This window comes from Triticum urartu, chromosome 7A (assembly GCF_056163025.1).
Source record: "Triticum urartu cultivar PI428250 chromosome 7A, HENAU_Tu73, whole genome shotgun sequence".
NCBI classification, from domain to species: Eukaryota; Viridiplantae; Streptophyta; class Magnoliopsida; order Poales; family Poaceae; genus Triticum; species Triticum urartu.
Window position 1 is genome coordinate 34138271 of NC_141879.1, and position 25728 is coordinate 34163998.

General features: G+C 47.3%; 1 protein-coding gene across 1 annotated transcript; it reads right to left on the minus strand.

The window, feature by feature from the left end:
- Nucleotides 1-10743: 10743 nt before the first annotated feature.
- On the minus strand, nucleotides 10744-13707 carry LOC125528862 (uncharacterized). The gene is made up of 2 exons (XM_048693285.2): nucleotides 12953-13707; nucleotides 10744-12634 (listed from the first exon to the last, which is right to left on the minus strand). The coding sequence occupies exons 1-2, from the start codon at nucleotides 13643-13645 to the stop codon at nucleotides 10910-10912; spliced, it is 2418 nt and encodes an 805-aa protein (XP_048549242.2). The 5' UTR covers nucleotides 13646-13707; the 3' UTR covers nucleotides 10744-10909.
- Nucleotides 13708-25728: the final 12021 nt, after the last annotated feature.

Sequence of the window (25728 nt, forward strand, 5' to 3'; positions counted from 1 at the left end):
TGATAACACCAACCGATACTAAATATTTGGGTGTGTTTTTGTTTTATTTTTATTTTTATTTTAATTTTGTGTTTTCAATTTAATTTAGTGATTGTTTTACATTATAATGAGTTGTTAAATCATTAAGTGAAAGTACCGCAGATTAGTTTGACTGGATGCATGTGGATCTTAACTAAGTCATCAAATATATGCCATATCCATATTATATATACTTGATCACCTAATTAAGTGATCGAGGTAATATGGATATGGCATATCCTTGATCACTTAGCTAGAATCCATCCAGTTGAAACTAATCTGCGGTTTCTTTCATAAATGATATAATAACTCATCATCATCATCATCATCATCATCATATTAATATAAAAACTCTTGCATCATATATATCATCACCAACAACAGTTTTCATAGCTAGCTAAAAATCATCATATAATAGTCGTCTCATTACCACTACTTAATCATCATATAGTCATTACCGCTATCTAATCACCACCAACACTAGCTTAAAGAAGAAACATTCACTTGTACCAGAAGCCAAGATATCATCAAGTTCAACATGGTAATGATATTATAAGCGTTCATAACACCACAAAAGCAAATCACTTTTTGAGATTAAGTTCAGGACGAAGAACACGGACATGAGAGGACAAGTACTAAGAGCATGATCTAGCTAATCACTCCTGCTGCTCTCTCTCAGGTAAAATAGCATAGAACACGTATAGCTTTCCTTATTCATCATATTGGAGCATGCAGATGAATCTGTCTCCTAATCGTGGGTTACGCTTCTGATTGCTGCCCCATAGTACTTCTCTGCGATCGTTTACAATTTTGCTCCAGTCTTTTACTATTAAGCATTCCTCGCTATTAGAAATCCTGAATGCACTAAAGTGCATTGTAGGATATCTTGGCCGTAAGCTAACAATATTCATGGTACCTTTAGTCTCGATTCAATCAGGCATAACATTCATCGGGAGTCCCTGTTGAAGAACATCGTATAGTAAGATACTTAGCAATGAAGTTTAGCTTAAAAATAATGTATGCAAAAGATGCACTGAGGAGAAATAGTAGAAATCTTACCATCTTTCCTAAATATATGTGACCGTAGTTCAGTACAAACACTATTGGTCGCACGTTTTGAGTAATAACATTTCTAAGTGCAGGAAAATATTTGTCTTGACAGCATCAAGATCCTCAAGCCATGAAACATAATGACTTGTCTCCTCACAGTTTAGTTCAGCCCCAGGACAGTGGACGATCCTGTCTACCAAGCGTCGGACATGTTTGCTTGATTGGAAATAAGCTGTCAATATAAATTACTTGTCAACTTTTTTTAAATAAACAATATTGAAGACATAAATATGGTTGAGAAACTCACATAATGGTAGAACTGGAGGCGTCTGCACATCGACCCAGATGTCTCTATTACCTTCAATATCATCTTTCGGACGAATATCAAAGGTGATAACCATATCAGGCTCAAATGCATAAGCCTTACATAGTGCTGGCCAAGTTTTGCATTCAAAATAGATGTATATGTCTGCATTGTATAATTTGACGTTGAAGGTATAACCATGCTCGGTCTTCAAGTAAATTTTTTTTACCTCCATAGTTTTGTTAGGACTGAAACCTATCTTATCCAAGACAAAAATTCTTGCATGGCAGGGGATACGCTAGTAGAATAGTGAAAAAATTAAAATTAAAAGTTGAAGCAAATGAAGCATAAGTAATGCTTAATTATGAAAAAAGACTTGTCGTTCTGACTTACTGTATCCACTTCGAAGTTCTCATCCAGCTTGATGCTGAAGCGCCTATCATCAACTAGAAAATTTCTGCCGCACAGGCCGCGCTGGTCTTCGCAGTATTCGCACATAATGAAATCGTGTTGTCAGACGACATTCCTATGTTCATAGGTGAAACATTAAACACTTATTAGTTCTATTAATTCTACTAATTCAACTAGTTCTGTTAATTCAACTAGTTCAACTAATTAATTCAACTAATTCAACTAAGCACTTACGAAAAATATACCTAAATAAAGTAGCTCAACTAATTCAACTAATTAATTCAACTAAACTAGTTCTATTAATTTTCTTACTAAAAATAAGGTAGCTACTTCTATATAGTAAAATGTTAATTAGATAATCAAATCTCATATAACTAAAAATAAGGTAGCTAGTTCTATATAGTAAAATGTTCATATATAGGTGAAACATTAAACACTTACTAGTTCTATTAATTCAACTAAATAAACTAGTTCTATTAATTTTCTTACTAAAATATATAAATTAGCTATATATAGTAATATTTTAATTAGATCATCAAATATCATATATACCTAAATTTTCTTACTAAAAATAAACTAGTAATAATTCAATTAGCTAGTTCAACTAAGCATTTAATAAAAATAAACTTGTTATATTAATTCAACTAGTTCAAATAATCTCATATACCTAATTAATTAATATCAAGCTAATTCATCTAATAATTGACATTAATATTTAACTTCCCTATCTAATTCATCTAACATTAACATTCTAACATTCTTATCTAGGTAATTCATTTAATTCGATCATCTAATTAACAATTTAACATGCATTAATCTAAAAAACAGAAACATAAAATAAGTAAACAAAATGTGTGTGTGTGTGTGTGCGCACGCGCGTGCGTGTACGTGCTTGTGTGTGTGTACGATCGAGGGCAGCGGCGTACGGGCGGCGGGGGCGATACGACAACGACGGGGAGCGGCGGGGGCGGCGCGAGACGGCGACGACAGGGGGTGGGGGTGGGGGGAGATGGCGAGCGGCGGGGGCGGCGACGACGACGTACGGCGTGCGACGGGGACGGCGACAACGGGCGGCGAGGGCGGCGCGCGATGGGCGACGACGCGACGGCGACGATATCGAGCGATGAAGCAGTTGGATATAGACGGGCGGCGCGCGGATGAAAACTGGATGGAGCCATATATATAGGAGCGACCTTTAGTACCGGTTGGAGCCACCAACCGGTACTAAAGGCCAATTTTCGCCAGGCCAAGGGGCGGAAAGCAGACACCTTTAGTACCGGTTCGTGTCACGAACCGGTACTAAAGGCCCACTCATTAGTACCGGTTGGTGCCACCAACCGGTACTAAAGGTGTTGCGCTGTCACCCGCGGTGCACAATATTTAATCCCACCTCGCCGAGCGAAGGGCAGCCACACTAGTTTATAAACCCAGCAGCGGCTGCTCCTTCGAACTCCTCTATATATCAGGCTTCTGGGCCTAACTATGGCGCGCTGCCCTGTGAGCTCGCCGAACCTTCTGGGCCTGAATTTCCACACCTAGGTCTGGCAGGCCCACTGGGACAGCGCCCCAACAATTTTTTTTTTATTTTTTTCTTTTCTGCATTATTTATTTTCTTCTATTTATTTTTGAGTAATTTTTATATAGTTTTTTCTTTTCTGCATTATTTATTTTCTTCTATTTATTTTTGAGTAATTTTTATATAGTTTTTTTCTTTTCTGCTTTATTTATTTTCTTCTATTTATTTCTGAGTAATTTTTTTCTGTATTTAGTTTCTTTGTGACCCTTTCTACTCTTTTGCACATGCTATGCGGGTGAAATGATGATATCATGGCAAGTTTCAACATTTTCATAGTTCATTTTGTAGTGATTTTTAATTTCACGGTCATTTAGCTCTCTAAACAAATCGGTAAATGACTGAAAAACTGCAAATGATGTCAGAACGTGTTGGAAATTGATGACGCCGCTTTGAATGCTGCGTACTGAACGCAAAAGAAGTCGGGATTTCAAATAAATATAAACAACATTGAAGTGCCCGTGTAACAGATGAGTTCTCGTCCGAAACCCTGATACTCCGAAAGACATTGTCCAGTTTGTACACGAAGTGCGTCCAGTTTTTGCCGTGACCCTATCTACTCTTTTACACATGTTATGCGGGTGAAATGATAATACCATGCCAAGTTTCAACATTTTCAGTGTTCATTTTGTAGTGATTTTCAATTTCATGGTCATTTACCTCTCTAAACAAATCGGTAAATGACTGAAAAACAGCAAATGATGTCAGAACGTGTTGGAAATTGATGACGTCGCTTTGAATGCTGCATAATGAACGCAAAATAAGTCGGGATTTCAAATAAGTTTAAAAAACATTGAAGTGGCCGTGTAACAGATGAGTTCTCGTCCGAAACCCTGATACTCCGAAAGACATTGTCCAGTTTATACACGAAGTGCGTCCAGTTTTTGCCGTGACCATCTCTACTCTTTTGCACATGCTATGCGGGTGAAATGATGATACCATGCCAAATTTTAACATTTTCACAGTTCATTTTGTAGTGATTTTCAATTTCACGGTCATTTAGCTCTCTAAACAATTCGGTAAATGACTAAAAAATAGAAAATGATGTCAGAACGTGTTGGAAATTGATGATGCCACTTTGAATGCTGCATACTGAACGCAAAAGAAGTCCGGAGTACAAATAAGTATTAAAAACATTGAAGTGCCCGTGTAACAGATGAGTTCTCGTCCGAAACCCTGATACTCCGAAAGACATTGTCCAGTTTGTACACGAAGTGCGTCCAGTTTTTGCCGTGACCCTCTCTACTCTTTCGCACATGCTATGCGGGTGAAATGATGATACCATGAAAAGTTTCAACATTTTCAGAGTTCATTTTATAGTGATTTTTTCAATTTCACGGTCATTTAACTCTCTAAACAATTTGGTAAATGACTGAAAAACAACAAATGATGTCAGAATGTGTTGGAAATTGATGATGTCGCTTTGAATGCTGCATACTGAACGCAAAAAAAGTCCCGAGTTCAAATAAGTTTAAAAAACATTGAAGTGCCCGTGTAACAGATGAGTTCTCGTCCGAAACCCTGATACTCCGAAAGAGATTGTCCAGTTTGTACACGAAGTGCGTCCAGTTTTTGCCGTGACCCTCTCTACTTTTTTGCACATGCTATGCGGGTGAAATAATGATACCATGCCAAATTTCAACATTTTCACAGTTCATTTTGTAGTGATTTTCAATTTCACGGTCATTTAGCTCTCTAAACAATTCAGTAAATGACTGAAAAATAGCAAATGATGTCAGAACATGTTGGAAATTGATGACGTCACTTTGAATGCTGCATACTGAACACAAGAAGTCCGGAGTTCAAATAAGTTATGAAAAATAAAAAAGAGGTGCAATGCTGGTTAATTTGCTTCAAGCCTTTCGGAATAGTGTAGACTGCACTGCACATAGCTCAGTGCAATCTATGCTATTCCGAAAGGCTTGAAGCTAAGCAACGTGCAGGTGAGCATTGCGCCTCTTCGTCATTGTCTCTGCACTCACGGCTTATAAACCGCTCATACTGCCTCTCTCTTGGCGAGGTGGGACTAAAAATCAGCTTACTAAGAAACTCTAGTACCGGTTCATGCCATGAACTGGTACTAAAGGTCTTTGTGGGGACTCCAGCCTGACCACAGCCTGACACAGCCTCATTAGTACAGGTTGCCCACGAAACGGTACTAATGATGTCCGCCCGCCTAGCCGTTGGAACCGGCACTAATGGTCACATTAGTGCCATTTGAGCCAGCACTAATGTGCTTCACATTTGACTCTTTTTCTACTAGTGTTAGCACTTGCCATCATACTCCATTCTTTTACTATTTCTAGTTTCTACATTTTGGTTCCCATCAAATCGATTGAGCCCTCGATACCCTCCTCTTTTCACATGGGAGGTAAAAAGTTAAGAGTTACTCAGACCCATTACTTAATGAAATCAACAGCTCAGATCTATTATATACTCTTACCTCTAGTATGAAAAGAGGAGGTGAGAGGGGGGACCATGTTAAAATTTTGCGCCAAATTATGAACCAAGAAGTATCAAGATATATGAATTAAAATTCAAAACTTGGATGGTATATGTGGTCGTCATTTCGTCTCTCTGAAAAAATTGATCATGGTACCTACTGTTTATGGAGATGCGCAGCCGTGCTTAGGTAGGGATATCGGCCACATGTACACTCAGGAGCAAAGCGATTTCTTTGAGATGATAAACAAGCCCATGATTTATATCTGAGCCATTGATTATCATGATAGAGTCTCTCTCGGACAAATATTTGGGGCTGCCGTCTATTCTTAGGGCAGACAAAGTTACTTGTTTTAAACATCTAATTGAGAGGACCAAAAGCCTTGTAAATGGGTGGAAAGAACGGACCCTATCTTTTGGAGGGAAAGAAGCGTTACTTAAAGCGGTGGGCCAAGCCATCCCAATGTATGCGATAAGTGTGTTTAAATTCCCCAAAAAAAATTATAAGGGAATCACTGATGCAATGTCGTAATATTGGTGGGGTGATGAGGAAAACCAGAAAAGGATGCATTTGTTTGCTTGGTGGAAGATGTGTGTGCCAAAAGATAAGGAAGGTATGGGGTTTCAAGACATACATAGTTTTAACTTGGCTATGTTGGCAAAACAGTGTTGGGGGTTAATTGAGAATTATGACACCTTATGCGCCAGAGCGCTAAGAGCCAGATATTACCCCAGCCGAGATTTGTTAAATTGTGAGTTGAAAAAAGGATCATCATTTGTTTGGCAGAGTATTTTGGCAGGTACTCAAACCTTCAAAAAAGGGTGCATATGGAGAGTTGGAGATGGAGCAAAAATAAACATCTGGAATGATTGTTGGATTCCTACCAGTGCCTCAAGGAAAATAATTACTGTTTGTGGAAACCAGGTGCTCACAAATGTTTGTGATCTCGTCAACCCATGTTTGGGCGAATGGGACGAACAACTAATTAGGGATAATTTTTGGCACATTGACATTGAGCGTACTTTGCAAATACCATTATTTCGGCAAGCTATAGATGATTTTTTTGCCTGGCACCTAAATAAAAACGGAATCTTCACAGTATGGTCTGCATATTATAAACATTGGGAAGATACGTACATTCGGGAAGCCTTAATGGGGAGCTATCAGAGTGGCTCGGTGCCACATCCAATATGGAAAAAGAGTTGGAACCTCAAGTTGCTAGGGAAAATAAAGATCTTCATTTGGAGGTGTGTGCATAACACAATACCGTGCTTTTAGAGTTTTAGCAAATCGCCATATCGGTAGCGTATCACAGTGCCCAATTTGCAAAGGGGAAGCTGAGGATATGCGTCATGCACTTTTTCCTATGCCCTCTAGCTCGGGCAGTCTGGGAGGCTTTGGGCACATAACATTTAATATCGGATGCTACACGGATTGACCGATCAGGGGTTGGTGTAATTGATTTCTTGCCATGTGATAATGTCCATCAGCGGATGTTCTCTGATCCAATAGAATTTTCAGAGTTGACTGCTGCAATCTGTTGGTACATTTGGTGGCAGCGGAGACAGTATGTACACGGAGAAATACTCACACCGGAGCGGACGGCAGTGGCGATCTATGCATTAACTCAGAATTATGTCCGTGCCGCCGGCAAGCCAAAGAATACTCCTAGAATTAACTAGTGGCCGGTGATACTGTCTGGGCAACAAGTACACAACGTGGATGCTTCATTTCATGCGAGTGACCACTCAGGAGGATGTGGAGCAGTAGTACGGGACAACCGCGGGAACTTCATTGGTGCCTCCACTGCCAATCTAATGCACACGGCGGATGTTATCTCGGCTTAAGCGGCAACTCTTCTTGAGGGACTTAAGCTTCTCCAAAATCTGGGATGCAGAAACATCATGGCGAGAATAGACAACGTTGTGGTGGTGGAAGCTCTCTTATTAAATGAAGGTCAAAATATGGTGGCGGCCCCTGTTCTAGAAGATTGTCGAATCTTACTACGAGATTTCGGGAATGTTATTATTGACCATTGTAATAGAGAATCGAATATTGTTGCTCATGTGCTAGCTAGCTAGGGGTCTGCGAACACCCTCTCATTATGGGTGGATGCACCTCCTGATTTTATCATTAAATTTCTAGTGGATGATATAAGTTTTATTGAGTAATAAAACTATCCAGGAAGGCCTTCTCGTAAAAAAAAAGCCCATGATTTATATTCGATGAATATAAGAACCCGTGGAGGAAAAAACGGGAGGCCCCAAAACACCGGCCATGCAGGAAGTACACGTACGTACCTGCCAACGTACTCTACGCATGCAAGCGCGCTCACACGCGCATGCAGCCAGAGCCGATTGGTTCGATCGGTCACGTGGATGGTGCATCCATGATCAGCTCAGCTCTACTGCGTCGCCTTCTCCAAATCGACGTTTTTTATGGCCACCTCGGTGGTGTTCTCCTCGACCACCTCGACGACGGCGGTGGCAGCTGAGGGCTTCTCCTCAGCCACCTCGACGATGGCACAGACGTCTCCTCCTCGATGATGGGGTTGACTGAGGGCTTCTCCTCCTCGACGACGATCTTCTCCTCGACGGCTTTCTCCTTGTCGTCTATTTTGGTGTCTACCTTGCCCTAGCTCTCACCTACAGCTCGCCGGAGCTCTCTCTCTCTCTTTCGCCGGAGTTCAAACGATCATGGGAAGAAGGAGAAAGGTGGACACAGGAGGTTTCCATCGCTCATACACCGCCGCACGTACGGCCTTGTATTTTTCTCCTCGAGCAACAACTCGAGCCGCGCCCCCGTTACAACGTCACCGTGCGGAGTTTTATACCCAGGCTCAGTGACTGGACACACATGCACACATGCACCCATGCTCCTGCTCCCCCACGCCCACGATCCGTCTGTCTCGCTCGCGGCAGCGACGCGCTCCAACGCGCAGCTCACGGCGGCCCTCCAACAGATCGTGCACGAGCTCCCCGCATGGCTCACCAACAGTCCAAGCCTAGTACGACGCGTCCCATGTACATGCACACGCACGCCCAAACACTACCCACGCATGCACACACGCACGCACACCCGCGGTCCCGACGCTCCCGACCCGGCCAGCTCGCGCCCATACACGCGCTGGTCGCGTCCGGTGCGTCGCCGCGGCTTATTAGCCCAACAGTCTATCGCTGGCTCGGGGGTTGTTGCCGCTTCAACCTTCTCCTTGGCGACGACGGCGTCAGTGGGCAACTCCGGCGCCGGTACCGCTGCTGGCTTCCTCCTCTCCACCTTCTCTAGTGTCTGATCTGCCTCAACCTACGTAAACAAACGCGGCATCCATCATGTCGTTGTGGCCAGGAAGAAATAATTGAGAGCTACCAAATGCTGGTTAATTTATGGTGGATATGTTTTGTCACCTGATCAGCGGAGGAGACTGTGGTGTCGGGTGCAACCTTGGGTGTCTGCTGGGCGGGGCCCTCGTGGACCTGGGGGGCCTCGCCCTAGACGATCTTGCATTTGCTGGCGCAGGCACCCATGGCTGCTGGTGTGAATCCGGGCTGCTGTCTGTGGCGGTTGCGGCCACCGAGAGACAGTGGCCGGGTTATTTGGACGGAGGCGTCCGTCGTCATTATCGAGGAGAAGTAGAACAACGGAGATCATCGTCGCTTTGGTCTCATGAAGACCATCGCCGAGATGACGCCGACATATGCAACTGGTGTCTTGCCTGGTTCAGCTCAGGCCATCGTCGACCCCTGCCTCGGCTTCACAGAAACGGAACCCCCCCCCCTCCCCCCTTCTACTCCCTAAAGCACCCCCTTTGCGACTCCCATGAGCGGTGCAGCTAGACATAATATGAGGAAGAATATACCTCTGAGGCTCACGGCAGTCCGACGAGCGGGTTGCCGTACTTGAGAAAGACGAAGGGATCTGCCACAGCCGACCGTTGGCTACTGTACTGTATTCGTGTCGTTTGAATGGAGCTTCGTGCGGCCGACTGTAGACTAGTGTACTGTATCCATGTGATGGAAATGGAGCTCCGCGTGACCAGACATGTACATAGTTTTACCTAGTTTAGTTAAAATATGTCCAAAATGAACGAATTTCGTCCGGTTTATATGAAAATCCTCCATGTTGAACTTCATATGGTCTGTTGAAAAAATGTTTGAAATTTATGCAAACAGTATTGTATGGCAGCCCCCCACATCCTATCCACGGAACTAATCCCTCTTATCCTTGAACGGATGCGGAAGGAAATTTGCGAATCGCCTTTGGAATGCCTTAACAGAAAGTGATCCTATATTGTATCATGACCACGCAGGCACCCATTGGCTCCTGCCTTGGCCTCTCACTGGGGATATTGTATATTCGATCCCACCTACTTCACTTTTTAATTTCCTTTTTCTCTCTGAATTTTCTGGTGGGTGTAGAATATAGTATAATTGTAATTTTGGCCCAATTACTCTCTGTTTGACCTTTCCTTTTTATTTCATTCAAGTAGATCAAATACTTTTTTAAAATATTCATATGTTTCAAACCCTAACTCTAAATCTGACATGACATATATAGTAATCCCTCAGAAAAAATGTGTAGATGACCATGTTAATATCTTGCAAGTTAATCATTTTTAAAATTATGTGTTGGGTGCAACCTTAATTAATACCTTATTTATATGGGGTATTTTTGAAATGCTTATTATATATGTGGGGTAATTTTTTTCTCCCATTGCAATGCATGGTCATGTTTGCTAGTAACAAAAATCAATGTCAACTGGTTCACCATCAACCGAGCGAACGAAGCGGGGGCGACCGAGCAGGCAAGCAGCTCGCATGTTAGGCCGGCCCACGAGAATGGGGTGCTTAAGCACTGGTTCGATAACCATTTTTTTGAACTTACTGGCACAATAACTGGCGCAAAGGCTTGCAATGATTCGAATGTAAAAACATTCTGGACAACCTATCAATAAGAAGATCTCAAACAGTTCATGGACAATATTAATACAAATAAAAAGTTCTCAATCTGCTTAGAAATAAACAACTTAATCAAAAGAGAAAAATGCAAGCAAGCAAGCAATGCAATATGAAGCCACATAGGCCAAAACGCACACGCATCAAAGACATCCATACTACTTTTCCGGGCGGGTTATTCCAGTGTGGGTGGTCAAGGCCCAAAGCACGGTGATGAACTCGCCGCCCTGCACCAGCACACTCTCGTGCCCCATCACGCGCTCCTCATCGCTCGACGGCGCTATGTATACGAGGAGTTCCGTCCATAGGTCGGCAAGCAGCTTCCACGTCTGCTCCCGCTGGCTGTCGCCGTCCCTCGTAGGTTCCTCCCTCAGCATATTCCCCAGCTTCGTGCCATTGTGGACCACCTTGCCGTCTTTCCAGGCCGCAGTCGCCTCCCTGTTGGGGGCCGCCATGACCTCGTTGACCCTCGAGCGCCAACGCAAGAGGTAGTAGGGGGCGCATTTGAGAGTGGCCTTGAGCTCCTCCTTGGCGGCCTCGAAGACGCGCTCTGACTTTTCCTGGTTGTCGGGGAGTAGTTCGGGGTGGAAGGCCACCAGGTAGGCGCAGTACTTGGACAGCCTCGTCGCCACCATGTGGTACTGGGAAGCCTTGCTCTGCTTTCCCTTGCCAGGAGAGTACTTGGCCTCCATGATGGTGGTAGCGACGTGCCAGGTGAGGATGACCTCCGCGAGGCTATCGCTCCGACACGCCGGCAAGAGGTCTTCTCTGTTGACAAGAACAGAGCTTCCATTGTTGAGATCAGTGCCATCATGGATGTGCTTCACAAGCGATTCCATGATGGCGTGTTTGGCGCCTTTTGGCACGGGCGCCGTCTCGAGCACCAGAGAGAACATGGATGGCAGGCCGAGGACGAGCGGCCACCGGAGGTTCAGCAGTGAGAACTGCTTGAAGCCAAGGATGGGCTGGCTCATCTTTTTCCGCAACCATATGATGCGGTGGACAGAGCTCCTGAACATCTTGCTATCACGCCACCACTGCTTTGTCACGTAGTTGTGGACCAGTGACACCATGAACCAGTTTGAGAGGAGGAAGACGATGAACTCCCACATCTCCTCGTAGAAGAAGATGGCCAAGAGGAGGAAGGTGATGGCAAAGTCCACCGTCGTGAAGAAGGCCGACGGCGAGGAGATGGACTTGATTAGGAGGCACATGGTGGTGTTGACGACGCCGGACTTTATGGCGAAGTTGTCCGTCGTGATGCTGGAAAAGGCGAAGCCCGCATCGCCGAAGCCGCAGAGCACGACAGTCATAAGGCACAAGCCAAGCACCACCACGGGAAGCAGGAAGTAGTTGGCAAGTAAGAAGAAAGGGCTCGCGAGGACGACGGGGATGACGGAGTGGTAGTACTCGCACAGGAAGTTCACCTCATCGTTCATCATCTGGAATAGCTCCACCGCCGCCTTCTCTGACTTGTCATGGTAGACTCCGTCGAAGAGTAGGTCACGGCACTCACGAGTCTCTTCCTTGGTCACCAGCGGCAGGTGCTCGAACCTCCTCCGTAGCAGCTTGAAGAGCGCGAAGGAGAGGCACAGCCTCCTGAGTCGCAACCGTAGGCGTTCCTCGAGGTTGGAATAGGCATGATCCCAGATTTTTCCAACGGTGAGGACGGTGTCGTTGTGGGATATATCCTTCAGCTTGTAGCCATCAGCAGTTGGTTCTATAACCAGGTCTTCTTCACCCATGACGATGAACTTGCACCTCTTCAACATGGCCTCGCCGCCACCACCTTGGTTATTTCCGGCAGCCGCCCGGTGCTCAACGTCCTCAACGTCGAGGACATGGGTCGACGGGGAATGGTGCTGTTGGTGCTCTTGCTGATCCTGTTGTTGAAATATAATAATGTGAAGAGCGAGCGTTAAAGCACGTGCATTGTGAACGTTTTTAGTTACTGACTAGCCCATGCAGTTTAATTACTTCTCTGTCCCATAATAAATGTTGTGGTTTTAGTTCAAATTTTTAAGTTGACTATAAATTTTTAATTTGATGTAAGTTGATTTTGTGGGAGGTGAAATGTTGGAGGAGGAAAAAGGAGGACCGTTGGGATCTTAATCTAATGGCCTAGAATTTGATTATAAAAAAACTAATTGCCTGGAAAACTGACTAACCTAAAAATATCAGGGGACTTAATAGTAATATACCTGTGGCTGTGGTCGACCTGGCTGCAGTATTTGTGACATGTAGGAGGTGATGAGACGCGTGTTCTTGCCGTGTGCGTAGGATCGCTTGCCGACCTCTGTGAAGGCGATCCTCTGCACCACCTTGGTGGCGCAGAGCACCCAAAAGATGCCGAACACGGCCTTGCGGCCGACTCTCTTGAGGTTGAAGAAGACGAGGCTGCCGAGCCAGACGACGCGGCCGGCACGCTGGATGGTGCCGGAGTAGCCGCGCATGCGGATCTCGTCCACCTTCTTGCGGAGGAGCTCCACGAGGAGCATCCAGAGGAGGATCAAGCCTGCCTGCAGCGAGAGGTCTGGCTCCTCACGGTGGCCGACCCCCGCGGCGGCGGCCACCTTGCCGGCGTTCTTGGCCTCGGAGAAGAGGTAGGACATGACGGGGAGGAAGAGGGAGAGCAAGGAGGAGAGGAAGACCCGGACCTTGGGGTCGAGGATGGCGCTGACGTCGGAGAAGCGGCTGAAGAGGTTGAGGTTGAAGAAGATGCCGGCAAGGGCGAACATGATGACGGAGGCGGCCACCATGGACGACTCATTGCTCGTGTCGGTGTAAGAGTCTGTGATGTTGCGCACGTACTTGTCGACGCTCGCCGATGTGTTGGGGTCGCAGAAACGGTGCAGGAGATAGCCGCCGGTAGAGTTGGGCGCGACGCTGATCATCGTGCTCTATGCCTTATCACCGTGCATCCGTAGCGTGCATGGACGAACGCATATATGCATGCAGCTCAAGTTTTTGTAGTTGGCTAGCGCGATGCAAAAAGCTTATGACGTTGCATGCACGCAAGAATACTTCTGATGGACATCGCGTGCACTAATGGCAAGGTTTTGGTTCTGTCGATCGAAAGCTAGATATCAGCTACGTAATGTGCGTGACATCATTGCCTGCCGTTGCTCCTGATACCATAGCAATAGCATACCTGCTTTTGTCTCTCGCACGGTAACAATTCTTCTTTCTTCCCGCAAGGCGAGGCGAGGCGACGACGGCTCTCTAGAGATGGAATAATGTTCTTCATGTGCCGCTCTTTGCCCAGCGTCGTTGACAGAGGGTGTGTGGACATCTCTCCTTGGCAGATGCCGTAGCATTTGGTCAGCGTTCTTTTTGGTGGATCTATCTGGATCCGGTGTTAGTTCATCTGCATTGGTATGTCTACATGTTTGCTATTTTTAATTTACGATTCTTTACATCGGCAATGGTTGTTGTTTTGATTCATTGGTCATATGGGGCCTTTGCACGACGACATTTCAATTGTCTACTATATTAAGGTTTGCTCGGCTCCGTTAAGGGAGTGGCGGTAACAGTGGCGCGCCTTTGGCTTGTTCTAGTGCTTTTAGTCGTCGCTAGGTTGTCTGCGGACCTGCAAGTAATTTTTTGTTACTTCTGGTGTTCTTTGTACCTCCATGATAATTGATGAATAGATCTGAAGTTTTGTTATTTAAAAAAAGACTTATCCTCCTCTTTAAGATGGACATGACGATGAAAATACAGAGAGTTGCATGTCTAGAAAGACATAGAAATAATGCGCTGACGTTCCCTCAACAATGCCATTCGACAGAACTATCGTTACCCCAACCACTACCAAACACTCCAGAATAACTGTGCAAAAACAGGTAAATTTACCGTATTGCACAAATAACCAACATCCGTAAACAGGTTTGAGTAATAAAAACCACACTCCAGTAAATATATCTAATTGCTTTGAATAGATTTATCGAGAAATATGGCTAAGAGCATCTACAACCGCGATTGGCAAATCCGGCCCCTCAAACGCCCGGACACCCCTCAAATAATGTAATCCATGTCCGGACACCTCAATTATCATATCTCAAATCCATACAAACTCATGCAACTACGTCGATGCACACACATCGTCCGACTACTCCACCACTACTAACTAAACATGGCATCGGACTATCCAATTTTGGCATGTTTGGCTATGGTTGAAATCATCCACGGCTGCCCTTGCCCTTCCCGACGCCCTTGACGTCCTTCCCGCGAAAGTACCGGTCAAAGACGCAGTAGGGATCGAGAAGGATCTACTCGTCGCCGGAGCTGTCCTCGCCAGAGTTGTCCTTCTCCTCCTTCGGCGGCAGTCCGGCCATGGTACGGACTGTCCGACTATGCTCTCGGGCGAGTGCGCGCGTGTTCCTCCACTGCTGTTTCTTCACAATGCGAGCGCGGATGACTTCCTCCTCTACAGCCGCCCGCGCCTCCGCCGCAGCCATATCCATCGCGATACGGGCCTCGTCAACCCTTATCCTCTCCTTCCCACGGTGGGCCGCCCGTTCCCGGTAGGAGTTGTTGGGTTTCGTAGTAATTTCAAAAAATTTCCTACGCACACGCAAGATCATGTGATGCATAGCAACGAGAGGGGAGAGTGTTGTCTACGTACCCACGCAGACCGACTGCGGAAGCGTTGACACAACGTAGAGGAAGTAGTCGTACGTCTTCACGATCCAACCGATCAAGCACCGAAACTACGGCACGTCCGAGTTCGAGCACACGTTTCAGCTCGATGACGATCCCCGGACTCCGATCCAGCAAAGTGTCGGGGAAGAGTTCCATCAGCACGACGGCGTGGTGACGATCTTGATGTACTACAGCAGCAGGGCTTCGCCTAAACTCCGCTACAGTATTATCGAGGACTATGGTGGCTGGGGGCACCGCACACGGCTAAGGAATAGATCACGTGGATCAACTTGTGTGTTTCTGGGGTGCCTCTGCCTCAGTATATAAAGGACCAAAAGGGGGGGAGGCTGGCCGGCCACATAGGGCGCGCCAGGAGAGTCCTACTCCCTCTGGGAGTAGGATTCCCCCCCCCCCCAATCCTAGTTGGAATAGGATTCGCGGAGGGGGAAAAGAGAGAGGGGGGCCGGCCACCTCTCCTTGTCCTAATAGGACTAGGGAAGGGAGGGAGGCGCGCAGCCCATCTTGGGCAGCCCCTTCTCTTTTCCACTAAGGCCCACTAAGGCCCATATAGCTCCCGGGGGGTTCCGGTAACCTCCCGGTACTCCGGTAAAATCCCGATTTCACCCGGAACACTTCCGATATCCAAACATAGGCTTCCAATATATCAATCTTTATGTCTCGACCATTTCGAGACTCCTCGTCATGTCCGTGATCACATCCGGGACTCCGAACAACCTTCGGTACATCAAAATGCATAAACTCATAATATAATTGTCATCGTAACCTTAAACGTGCGGACCCTACGGGTTCGAGAACAATGTAGACATGACCGAGACACGTCTCCGGTTAATAACCAATAGCGGGACCTGGATGCCCATATTGGCTCCTACATATTCTACGAAGATCTTTATCGGTCAGACCGCATAACAACATACGTTGTTCCCTTTGTCATCGGTATGTTACTTGCCCGAGATTCGATCGTCGGTATTCCAATACCTAGTTCAATCTCGTTACCGGCAAGTCTCTTTACTCGTTCTGTAATACATCATCCCGCAACTAACTCATTTAGTTGCAATGCTTGCAAGGCTTAAGTGATGTGCATTACCGAGAGGGCCCAGAGATACCTCTCCGACAATCGGAGTGACAAAACCTAATCTCGAAATACGCCAACCCAACATGTACCTTTGGAGACACCTGTAGTACTCCTTTATAATCACCTAGTTACGTTGTGACGTTTGGTAGTACCCAAAGTGTTCCTCCGGTAAACGGGAGTTGCATAATCTCATAGTTATAGGAACATGTATAAGTCATGAAGAAAGCAATAGCAACATACTAAACGATCGGGTGCTAAGCTAATGGAATGGGTCATGTCAATCAGATCATTCTCTTAATGATGTGATCCCATTAATCAAATAACAACTCATTGTTCATGGTTAGGAAACATAACCATCTTTGATTAACGAGCTAGTCAAGTAGAGGCATACTAGTGACACTTTGTTTGTCTATGTATTCACACATGTATTATGTTTCCGGTTAATACAATTCTAGCATGAATAATAAACATTTATCATGATTATAAGGAAATAAATAATAACTTTATTATTGCCTCTAGGGCATATTTCCTTCAGGAGTCATAGTCTGCCCGACAGGTGATGGGGAAGGAGAGGGGTTTCAGTTGCAGGGACCGTGATGATCCATCCACAGAGGACCCGAGCGCCTGTTTAGCCGATGATATGGAGTCGCGGCGGAAAGATCTGGCCATCCGTCGGCCGGGCGTTGTCCTCCTGGGAGCGATGGATTGCAATGCGGACCACCATTGCCTCCTCCACCCCGCACGGGATTACACCCCAGTCGATGGATCCAGACTAGTCGGAGTCAGATCCGCTGCCTGCCATGCTGGAGACGGCCGAAAACCACCGGAGGAGAGCTCGGGTGATGGTGGGGAATGGAGTGAAGTGGCTAGGAGTTGGTCCAGCGTGCTAATTTGGACGAATATATGTGGGGTCGGGTGGGCCAACGTGGATGGGTCTGACGTGGCGGGTGTTCCCGGGTGCCCCATATCCTCCCCATATTTGGGCTGGATATGAGGGGTGCCGGTCAGCCCGGGCATTTGAGGCCCGTTTGAGGGGGCTGTCTGGTTCAAAAATCGTGACCGGGCAGCCCGCCCAGTCGTTTGAGGAGGGTTTGGGGTGCCCAGATGCTGTAAAGGAACGTTTGGATTGAGCCGAGTCAAGCTGAGCTCAACTCCATGGATTTTTTACAATATTCAAAGTTTCAAAAACTCGGTTTGCTAATCTAGTATTTTTTCCACGAAACCTTAACACAGTAGTAGACTGGGCATCCATTCAAATGCACTTTCGATATAGATGGGTTATTAGAGATGTCACATCATATTTTTCTTAGTTGGAGGGGAGAGAAGATGAGAGAGAGAGGAAAAGTGGGTTGTAGGATACACTACTAGGGAAAAGCCTAGCAGTAGTGTGGATTGAAGGCATAGTAGTGGCGGCCGGGGGGGGGTGATGAAGCTATGTACCTAGGGTAGGGTCATGGATCTGTCCAAGATACCCTCCCCAAGGACATCTCTAAAAGAGCCAGAAGCATTCGAAGAAAAATCATCATCCACTCGACCATGAAGCTATGTTCCACTCGACAGTCTTGAAGACACTCAACCGTATGGACAATCACTCGACTACTATAAGATTTAGAGCCACTCCACTCTGCAACGGTCGGGAATTAAGTCATAGCTTTAATGGTCATTATGTGTCTTTATTGCAGGTGTTACTAGTAACATCCCCATCTTTATGTACCTTAAACCCTTTGTAACTGAGGGCGGGAGGGGTCTGGTGAACTCTATATAAGCCATCCCCTCCTCAGGGACAATGGTTCGCACCCTCTGTAATACACACGCATATAATCCAGTTGACTGCCTCCGGGTTCCGAGACGTAGGGCTGTTACTTCCTCCGAGAAGGGCCTGAACTCGTAAAACTCGCGTGTACAACTCCTCCATAGTTAGGATCTTGCCTCTACATTCCTACCCCCATTCTACTGTCAAACTTAGAACCACGACAGTTGGGGCCCACCGTGGGGCAGGTGTCTTAGCGACTTGTTGGAGAAGTTGTGCATCAACATGGTTTCAGGCGGAGGTCTGGCCAAGGGCCACGAGATCCGTCTTGGTGCGCTTGTATTCATCGCCGACGACTCCGCTTGGCTCCAGGAAGCGCCACTCGACGTCGAGGCGCTCCCCGTCCGTGGGGCAACGCACTTTCGCGCGTGCATCCGTCGCGTCCTCCTACGGCAGCCGTCGACTCAGTGTCGGTCGGCTCCCGTGCCGACCTCCCTCCCTGCAGCCCGCCGGGGCAAACGTTCCGGTCGGTCGAGGCTTCAGCGGTGGGTGAGGCATGCTGTGGCTCGCCAATCGGCCACCCCCAGGTCGCGGCAATCGAGCCCGACGAAACTCTCTACGGCCTGTTCGACCTGTTGACTGGCTCCATAGAGACTGCATCTGAGTGCGACAGCAGCGACCCCGCGGCGGAAGTTTTGATGGTAAATGGACCACGTAGTCCTCCTGGCTTCACCCGCAAGGACGGAGGCGATGGTGGCGGTGATCCGTCGCGCGTCCATGAAAAGTACCGACCCGAACCCCTTTCTTCGCAGAGGAGGGAGGAACTTCGCTGCCGGAACATGGATGTACTTCACACTCCCATCGTTGGAGAAACCCCTGAGGCCCAGGCCTTGGAGGAGGCGCGCCTGGCCAACTTGGCTGAGCGCACTCGACTGGATAACCCCAGCACGCACTCGATGACCGTGCTCGGTAGCGTGCTCCTGAATCCAGTAAACGTCAACTTTTTCCACCTCCAACTCAGGTATACCGAACTCCAATCCAGAATCTCGCAGCTGCGGCCCGAATAGCGGAGTCAATTCAACCTTCCCAGTCAGAAGCTGGTCGAGGTTTGGTGCAGATCCGGGCCTTGCTCCGAGCCGCGGGAGAGCATAATACAGTAGTATCTCGGTTGCGGAATAGGATTCACAGCAGATCCGTGGTTGCAAACATAGTCCAGTCGGCTCATAGCCCAAGATCGCCCCGAGGCGTGAGGGAGGTGGAGATCGACGAGATCAGTACAAAAACCGTGAGCAGTATGATCACCGACTTGATCACGATGATCGTCGTCGAGTGCCCACGCCTCCCCCAAGGAGTGGATCATACGTGCCTCGGCAGTAGGATGATAGACGCCCTCACAGTGGTGGGCGAAGGATTCCAGTCGACCCAAGGGAACTGGGCTTTGATGCGAGATCTATTCTTGTTCAGGGTCTGGTCGACAGAAATAGAGCTCACAGAGAAGGCCCTGACAGAGATTTTCCAACCAGCAACAGAGTGCATGTCTCAGGCCCAGAGTGCTTCAACAGAGCCATCAGGGCCGCAGTGATTCCTCCCAACTTCAGGTTGGCGACTGGAGTCAATAAGTTCACTGGTGAGTCCAAGGCTGACACTTGGCTTGAGGATTACCGAGTGGCTGTACAGATCGGTGGCGGCAACGATGAAGTGGCCATGAAGCACCTTCCTTTGATGCTAGAGGGCTCGGCCAGGGCGTGGCTGAATCAGTTAGCTCCTGGTAGTATTTATACTTGGGAAGATCTTGCTCGAGTATTTGTCAGAACATTTGAAGGTACTTGTAAGCGGCCAGCAGGGTTGACAGAACTGCAGTGTTGCGTTCAGAAACCGAATGAAACTTTGAGAGATTATATCCAGAGATGGATCACGTTGCACCACACAGTGGATAATGTGTCAGATCACCAAGCAATTTGTGCCTTCAAAGAAGGCGTTAAGTATCGGGAGTTGAATCTGAAATTCGGTCGAACAGGAGATATGACTCTGACTCGGATGATGGAGATTGCCACCAAGTACGCCAATGGTGAAGAAGAAGACCGACTCCGGAGTGGCAAGCACAAAACAGTCGCCCACGAAACCGGAGGGGGGAACTCCAGTCGGAAGCAAAAGCGCAAAGCCGAGCCAGCTGCTCTTGGAGAAGCCTTGGCCATAACTCAAGGGAAGTTCAAGGGGAAACCCAAAGGACCGTGGAACCCCAAGAAAGTAAAAGATCAAGATGGAAATGATGTGCTGGATTTACCATGCCACATTCACACCAAGAAAGATGAAGAGGGTAATTTCATTACCCAAAACATACCACTCGACAGTGTCGACTCCTAATCCAGCAATTCCGAGAGAAACAACCCAAGGAAAAGGAGAAGGAAGCAGACAAAGTTGAGGATGAGGAGGAGGACGATGATGGTTACCCCCACGTCAATTCCACTATGATGATTTTCGCTGACGTTGAGAGTAAGAGTCGACTGAAAGTCATCAACAGAGAAGTGAACATGGTAGCTCCGATGACACCCAGTTATTTGAAGTGGTCTCAGACTACCATTACATTCGACCAGTCCGATCACCCAGCGCACATAGCCACCCCTAGGAGGCAAGCGCTGGTGGTCGACCCAGTAGTCGAAGGCACTCGATTGACTAAGGTTCTGATGGATGGTGGCAGTGGTCTGAATATACTATATGCAGATACATTGAAAGGAATGGGCATCCCAATGTCCAGACTCAGCGAAAGTAATATGAGTTTCCATGGAGTCATTCCTGGCAAGAAGGCTGCATCAGTCGGCCAGATCGCTCTCGATGTAGTGGTCGGTGATTTCAAGAATTTCCGCAAAGAAAAGTTGACATTTGAAGTTGTGGATTTCCAGAGTGCTTATCACGCTATTCTAGGCAGGCCATCTTATGCACGTTTTATGGCTCGACCATGTTACGTGTACCTCAAATTGAAGATGCCTGGTCCTAAAGGGGTGATCACTATCACTGGCAGTCGAAAGAAGGCAGAAGAGTGCTTCCAGAAGGGCTCAAAGATCGCCGATGCACAGATGGTAGTAGTGGAGTTGCAGGAGTATCAAAAAAATGCAGATCTGAGTGATTTGTTGCGAGCTAAGAAGCCTGCCACTGATTCAGCATTCCAGTCGACTGGTGAAACGAAGCCGATTCATATTCATCCAACGGATCCCATTGCTGCTCCGACTCACATTTCAACAACACTCGACTCTAAATAGGAAGAAGCGCTCGTCCAGTTCCTCTGTGAGAACTGGGACATCTTTGCATGGAAACCTTCTGACATGCCAGGTGTTCCCAGGGGACTGGCTGAGCATCGTTTGCGAGTTGACCCAAAGGTGAAACCGGTCAAAGAACATCTTCGACGGTCCGTTGTACAAAAGAGGAAGGCAATCAGTGAAGAAGTGGCTCGACATCTAGTAGCTGAGTTTATCCGAGAGATTTACCACTCCGAGTGGTTAGCTAATGTTGTCATGGTCCCAAAGAAGGACGACTCACTTCGCATGTGCATCGACTTCAAACATATCAATCGGGCCTGCCCGAAAGATCACTTTCCTCTCCCTCGCATCGACCAAATAGTCCACTCGACTGCGGGGTGTGAGCGTTTGTCCTTTTTGGACGCTTATTCCGGGTATCATCAGATCCGTCTGTACGGACCTGATGAGATAAAAACAGCTTTCATCACCCCATTTGGGTGCTTCTGTTATGTCACTATGCCATTCGATTTGAAGAACGCCGGAGCCACATTCATGAGGATGATCCAGAAGTGTCTGCTCACTCAAACAGTCGGAATGTGGAAGCATACATGGATGACATTGTGGTCAAGTCACAAAAAGGTTCCGACCTACTGGCTGACCTTGCTGTAATCTTTGCCAACCTCAGAAGGTATGATAACAAGCTTAATCCATCAAAGTGCACGTTTGGAGTTCCAGGCCGAAAATTACTCGGTTTTCTCGTTTCCGAACGGGGGATCGACGCTAACCCAGAGAAAGTGGGTGCCATACTCCGGATGAAACGCCCTGTGCGTGTGCATGATGTCCAGAAGCTCACTGGTTGTTTGGCCGCCCTAAGTCGATTCATTTCTCGCCTCGGTGAAAAGGCACTGCCTCTTTACCGACTGATGAAGAAGTCAGATAAGTTCAAGTGGACTCCTGAAGCTGACGCAACATTTGCAGAGCTCAAAGCCCTGCTTTCCACCCAGCCGGTGCTTGCTGCTCCAATCAGCAAAGAGCCTTTACTGCTTTACATTGCAGCCACTGGACAAGTCGTCAGTACAGTACTTACGGTCGAGCGGGAAGAAGAAGGAAAAGCTTACAAAGTTCAGCGCCCAGTATACTATGTCTCTAAAGTTTTGACTCCATCAAAGCAAAGATATCCACATTATCAGAAGCTTGTTTATGGGATTTATATGACCACGAAGAAGGTTGCACATTACTTCTCTGATCACTCCATTACAGTCGTCAGCGACGCTCCATTATCAGAGATTCTGAACAATAGAGATGCAACTGGTCGAGTGGCAAAGTGGGCGATTGAACTCCTTCCCTTAGATATCAAGTTCGAGGCAAAGAAAGCTATCAAGTCCTAAGCAATAGCAGATTTCCTCGACGAGTGGATTGAACAACAACTGCCGACTCAAGTTCACTCGGAGCACTGGACCATGTTCTTTGATGGTTCTAAGATGTTGAAGGGCTCCGGTGCTCGGGTGGTACTGGTATCCCCTCGAGGAGCCAAGCTCAGATATGTCCTCCAGATTCACTTTGATTCCTCCAATAATGAAGCAGAATATGAAGCACTCTTGTATGGGTTGCGTATGTCCATTTCACTCGGCGTCCGTTGCCTCATGGTCTATGGCGACTCAGATTTGGTAGTCAATCAAGTGATGAAGGAGTGAGACGTCAGAAGCCCAGCCATGACTGGTTACTGCAACGCGGTGAGGAAGTTGGAAAAGAAGTTTGAGGGGTTAGAGCTCCATCATGTACCCCGACTGAAAAATCAAGTATCAGATGATTTAGCAAAGATAGGCTCCAAGAGAGAAGCTATTCCTAGCAACGTGTTCCTGGAACACATTCATGCACCTTCAGTTCAAGAAGATCCCTTCGCTGAAGAGCCCCTGCAGCCTAGGAGTGCCACAGATCCGACTGAAGTCGAGGTCCCAGCCGTGGTCGACTTAATCATGGAGGTGTTGGTCATCACTCCCGACTGGACAGTGCCATACATTGCATATATCCTTAGGAAAGAGCTCCCAGAGGATGAAGGAGAGGCTCGACAAATCGTCCGTCGATCCAAGGCCTTTACTGTAATAAGAGGTCAACTGTTCAGAGAAAGTGCAACTGGGGTCAGCCAGAAATGCATAACACCAGAAGAAGGCCGAGTGATCCTCCACGACATCCATTCGGGGACCTGTGGTCACCATGCGTCCTCTCGGACCATTGTGGCTAAAGCATACCGAGCTGGATTTTATTGGCCATGAGCAAATGAAATGGCGAAAGATATAGTCGACAGATGTGAAGGCTGCCAGTTCTACTCCAATATGTCACACAAACCTGCATCAGTCCTGAAGACCATCCCACTCGTCTGGCCCTTTGCTGTTTGGGGATTGGACATGGTTGGTCCAATGAGGACTGGTAGGAGCGGCTTCACTCATGTGCTTGTAGCAGTCGACAAGTTTACCAAATGGATCGAAGCCAAGCCTATTAAGAATCTTGAAGCTAGTACTGCTGTCAGCTTCATCAGAGAGTTGATTTTCAGATATGGGGTTCCGCACAGCATCATCACTGACAACGGATCGAACTTCGATTCTGATGAGTTCAGAACCTTCTACGCCTCACAAGGCACACGAGTCGACTATGCTTCAGTCGCCCATCCCCAGTCGAATGGACAAGCAGAAAGAGCAAATGGCCTGATTCTCAAAGGACTGAAACCCCGACTGATGCGAGATCTCAAGCACGCAGCGGGCGCCTGGGTTGATGAACTTCCATCAGTTCTCTAGGGATTGAGAACAACTCCTAATCGGTCGACTGGCCGAACTCCATTCTTCTTGGTCTATGGAGCTGAAGCTGTTCTACCGAGTGACTTGCTTCATAATGCACCACGAGTTGAGCTCTTCTCTGAAGATGAAGCAGAACAAGCTCGGCAAGATGCAGTCGACCTCCTAGAGGAGGAAAGAGAGATGGCATTGATCCGGTCGACCATTTATCAACAAGACTTGCGTCGATTCCACGCTAGACACGTGAAGGGTCGAGCCTTTCAAGAGGGAGACTTGGTTCTTTGAGTGGATCAGCAGAAACCACACAAGCTCGCCCCAGCTTGGGAAGGTCCCTTCATTGTCACCAGAGTGCTCCACAATGGAGCATACCACCTTTACAATGTCAAGCATAAGAAGGACGAGCCACGGGCTTGGAACGCGGAGCTGCTCCGCCCCTTTTATACTTCAGTACTCCTTCGAATAAAATGTAATAAGAAATACATTTGTAATTTGTTTATCAAAGACAAGAGCTTTACAGTCCTCTGGCACGATTGTTGTTGCTTTTATTTATGTCTGAAAACCCCGAGTGGGTGACTTAGCTGCGAATCCGTTTCGCCTAAGTTCGAAAGAAAATCCTACCAAGTGGTGAGCAAGCCTCTCAATCGGGGGCTTAGCTACGAATCCATTTCGCCTAAGTTTGTAAAATCCTACCGAGTGGTGAGCCAGCCTCCCACTCGAGGGCTTAGCTGCAGTCCAGTACTCGCCTAAGTTTGTAAAATCCTACCGAGTGGTGAGCCAGCCTCCCACTCGGGGGCTTAGCTGCAGTCCAGTACTCGCCTAAGTTTGTAAAATCCTACCGAGTGGTGAGCCAGCCTCCCACTCGAGGGCTTAGCTGCAGTCCAGTACTCGCCTAAGTTTGTAAAATCCTACCGAGTGGTGAGCCAGCCTCCCACTCAGGGGCTTAGCTGCAGTCCAGTACTCGCCTAAGTTTGTAAAATCCTACCGAGTGGTGAGCCAGCCTCCCACTCGAGGGCTTAGCTGCAGTCCAGTACTCGCCTAAGTTTGTAAAATCCTACCGAGTGATGAGCCAGCCTCCCACTCGGGGGCTTAGCTGCAGCCCAGTACTCGCCTAAGTTTGTAAGATCTTACCGAGTGATGAGCCAGCCTCCCACTCGGAGACTTAGCTGCAGTCCAGTACTCGCCTAAGTTTAAAAAATCCTACCGAGTGGTGAGCAACCCCCCCCCACTCATAGGCTTAGCTGCAGTCCAGTACTCGCCTAAGTTTAAAAAAAATCCTACCGAGTGGTGAGCAACCCTCCCACTCGGGGGCTTAGCTGCAGTCCAGTACTCGCCTAAGTTTGAAAATCCTACCAAGTGGTGAGAAATCCTCCCACTCGGAGGCTTAGCTGCAGTCCAGTACTCGCCTAAGTTTAAAAAATCCTACCGAGTGGTGAGCAACCCTCCCACTCGGGGGCTTAGCTGCAGTCCAGTA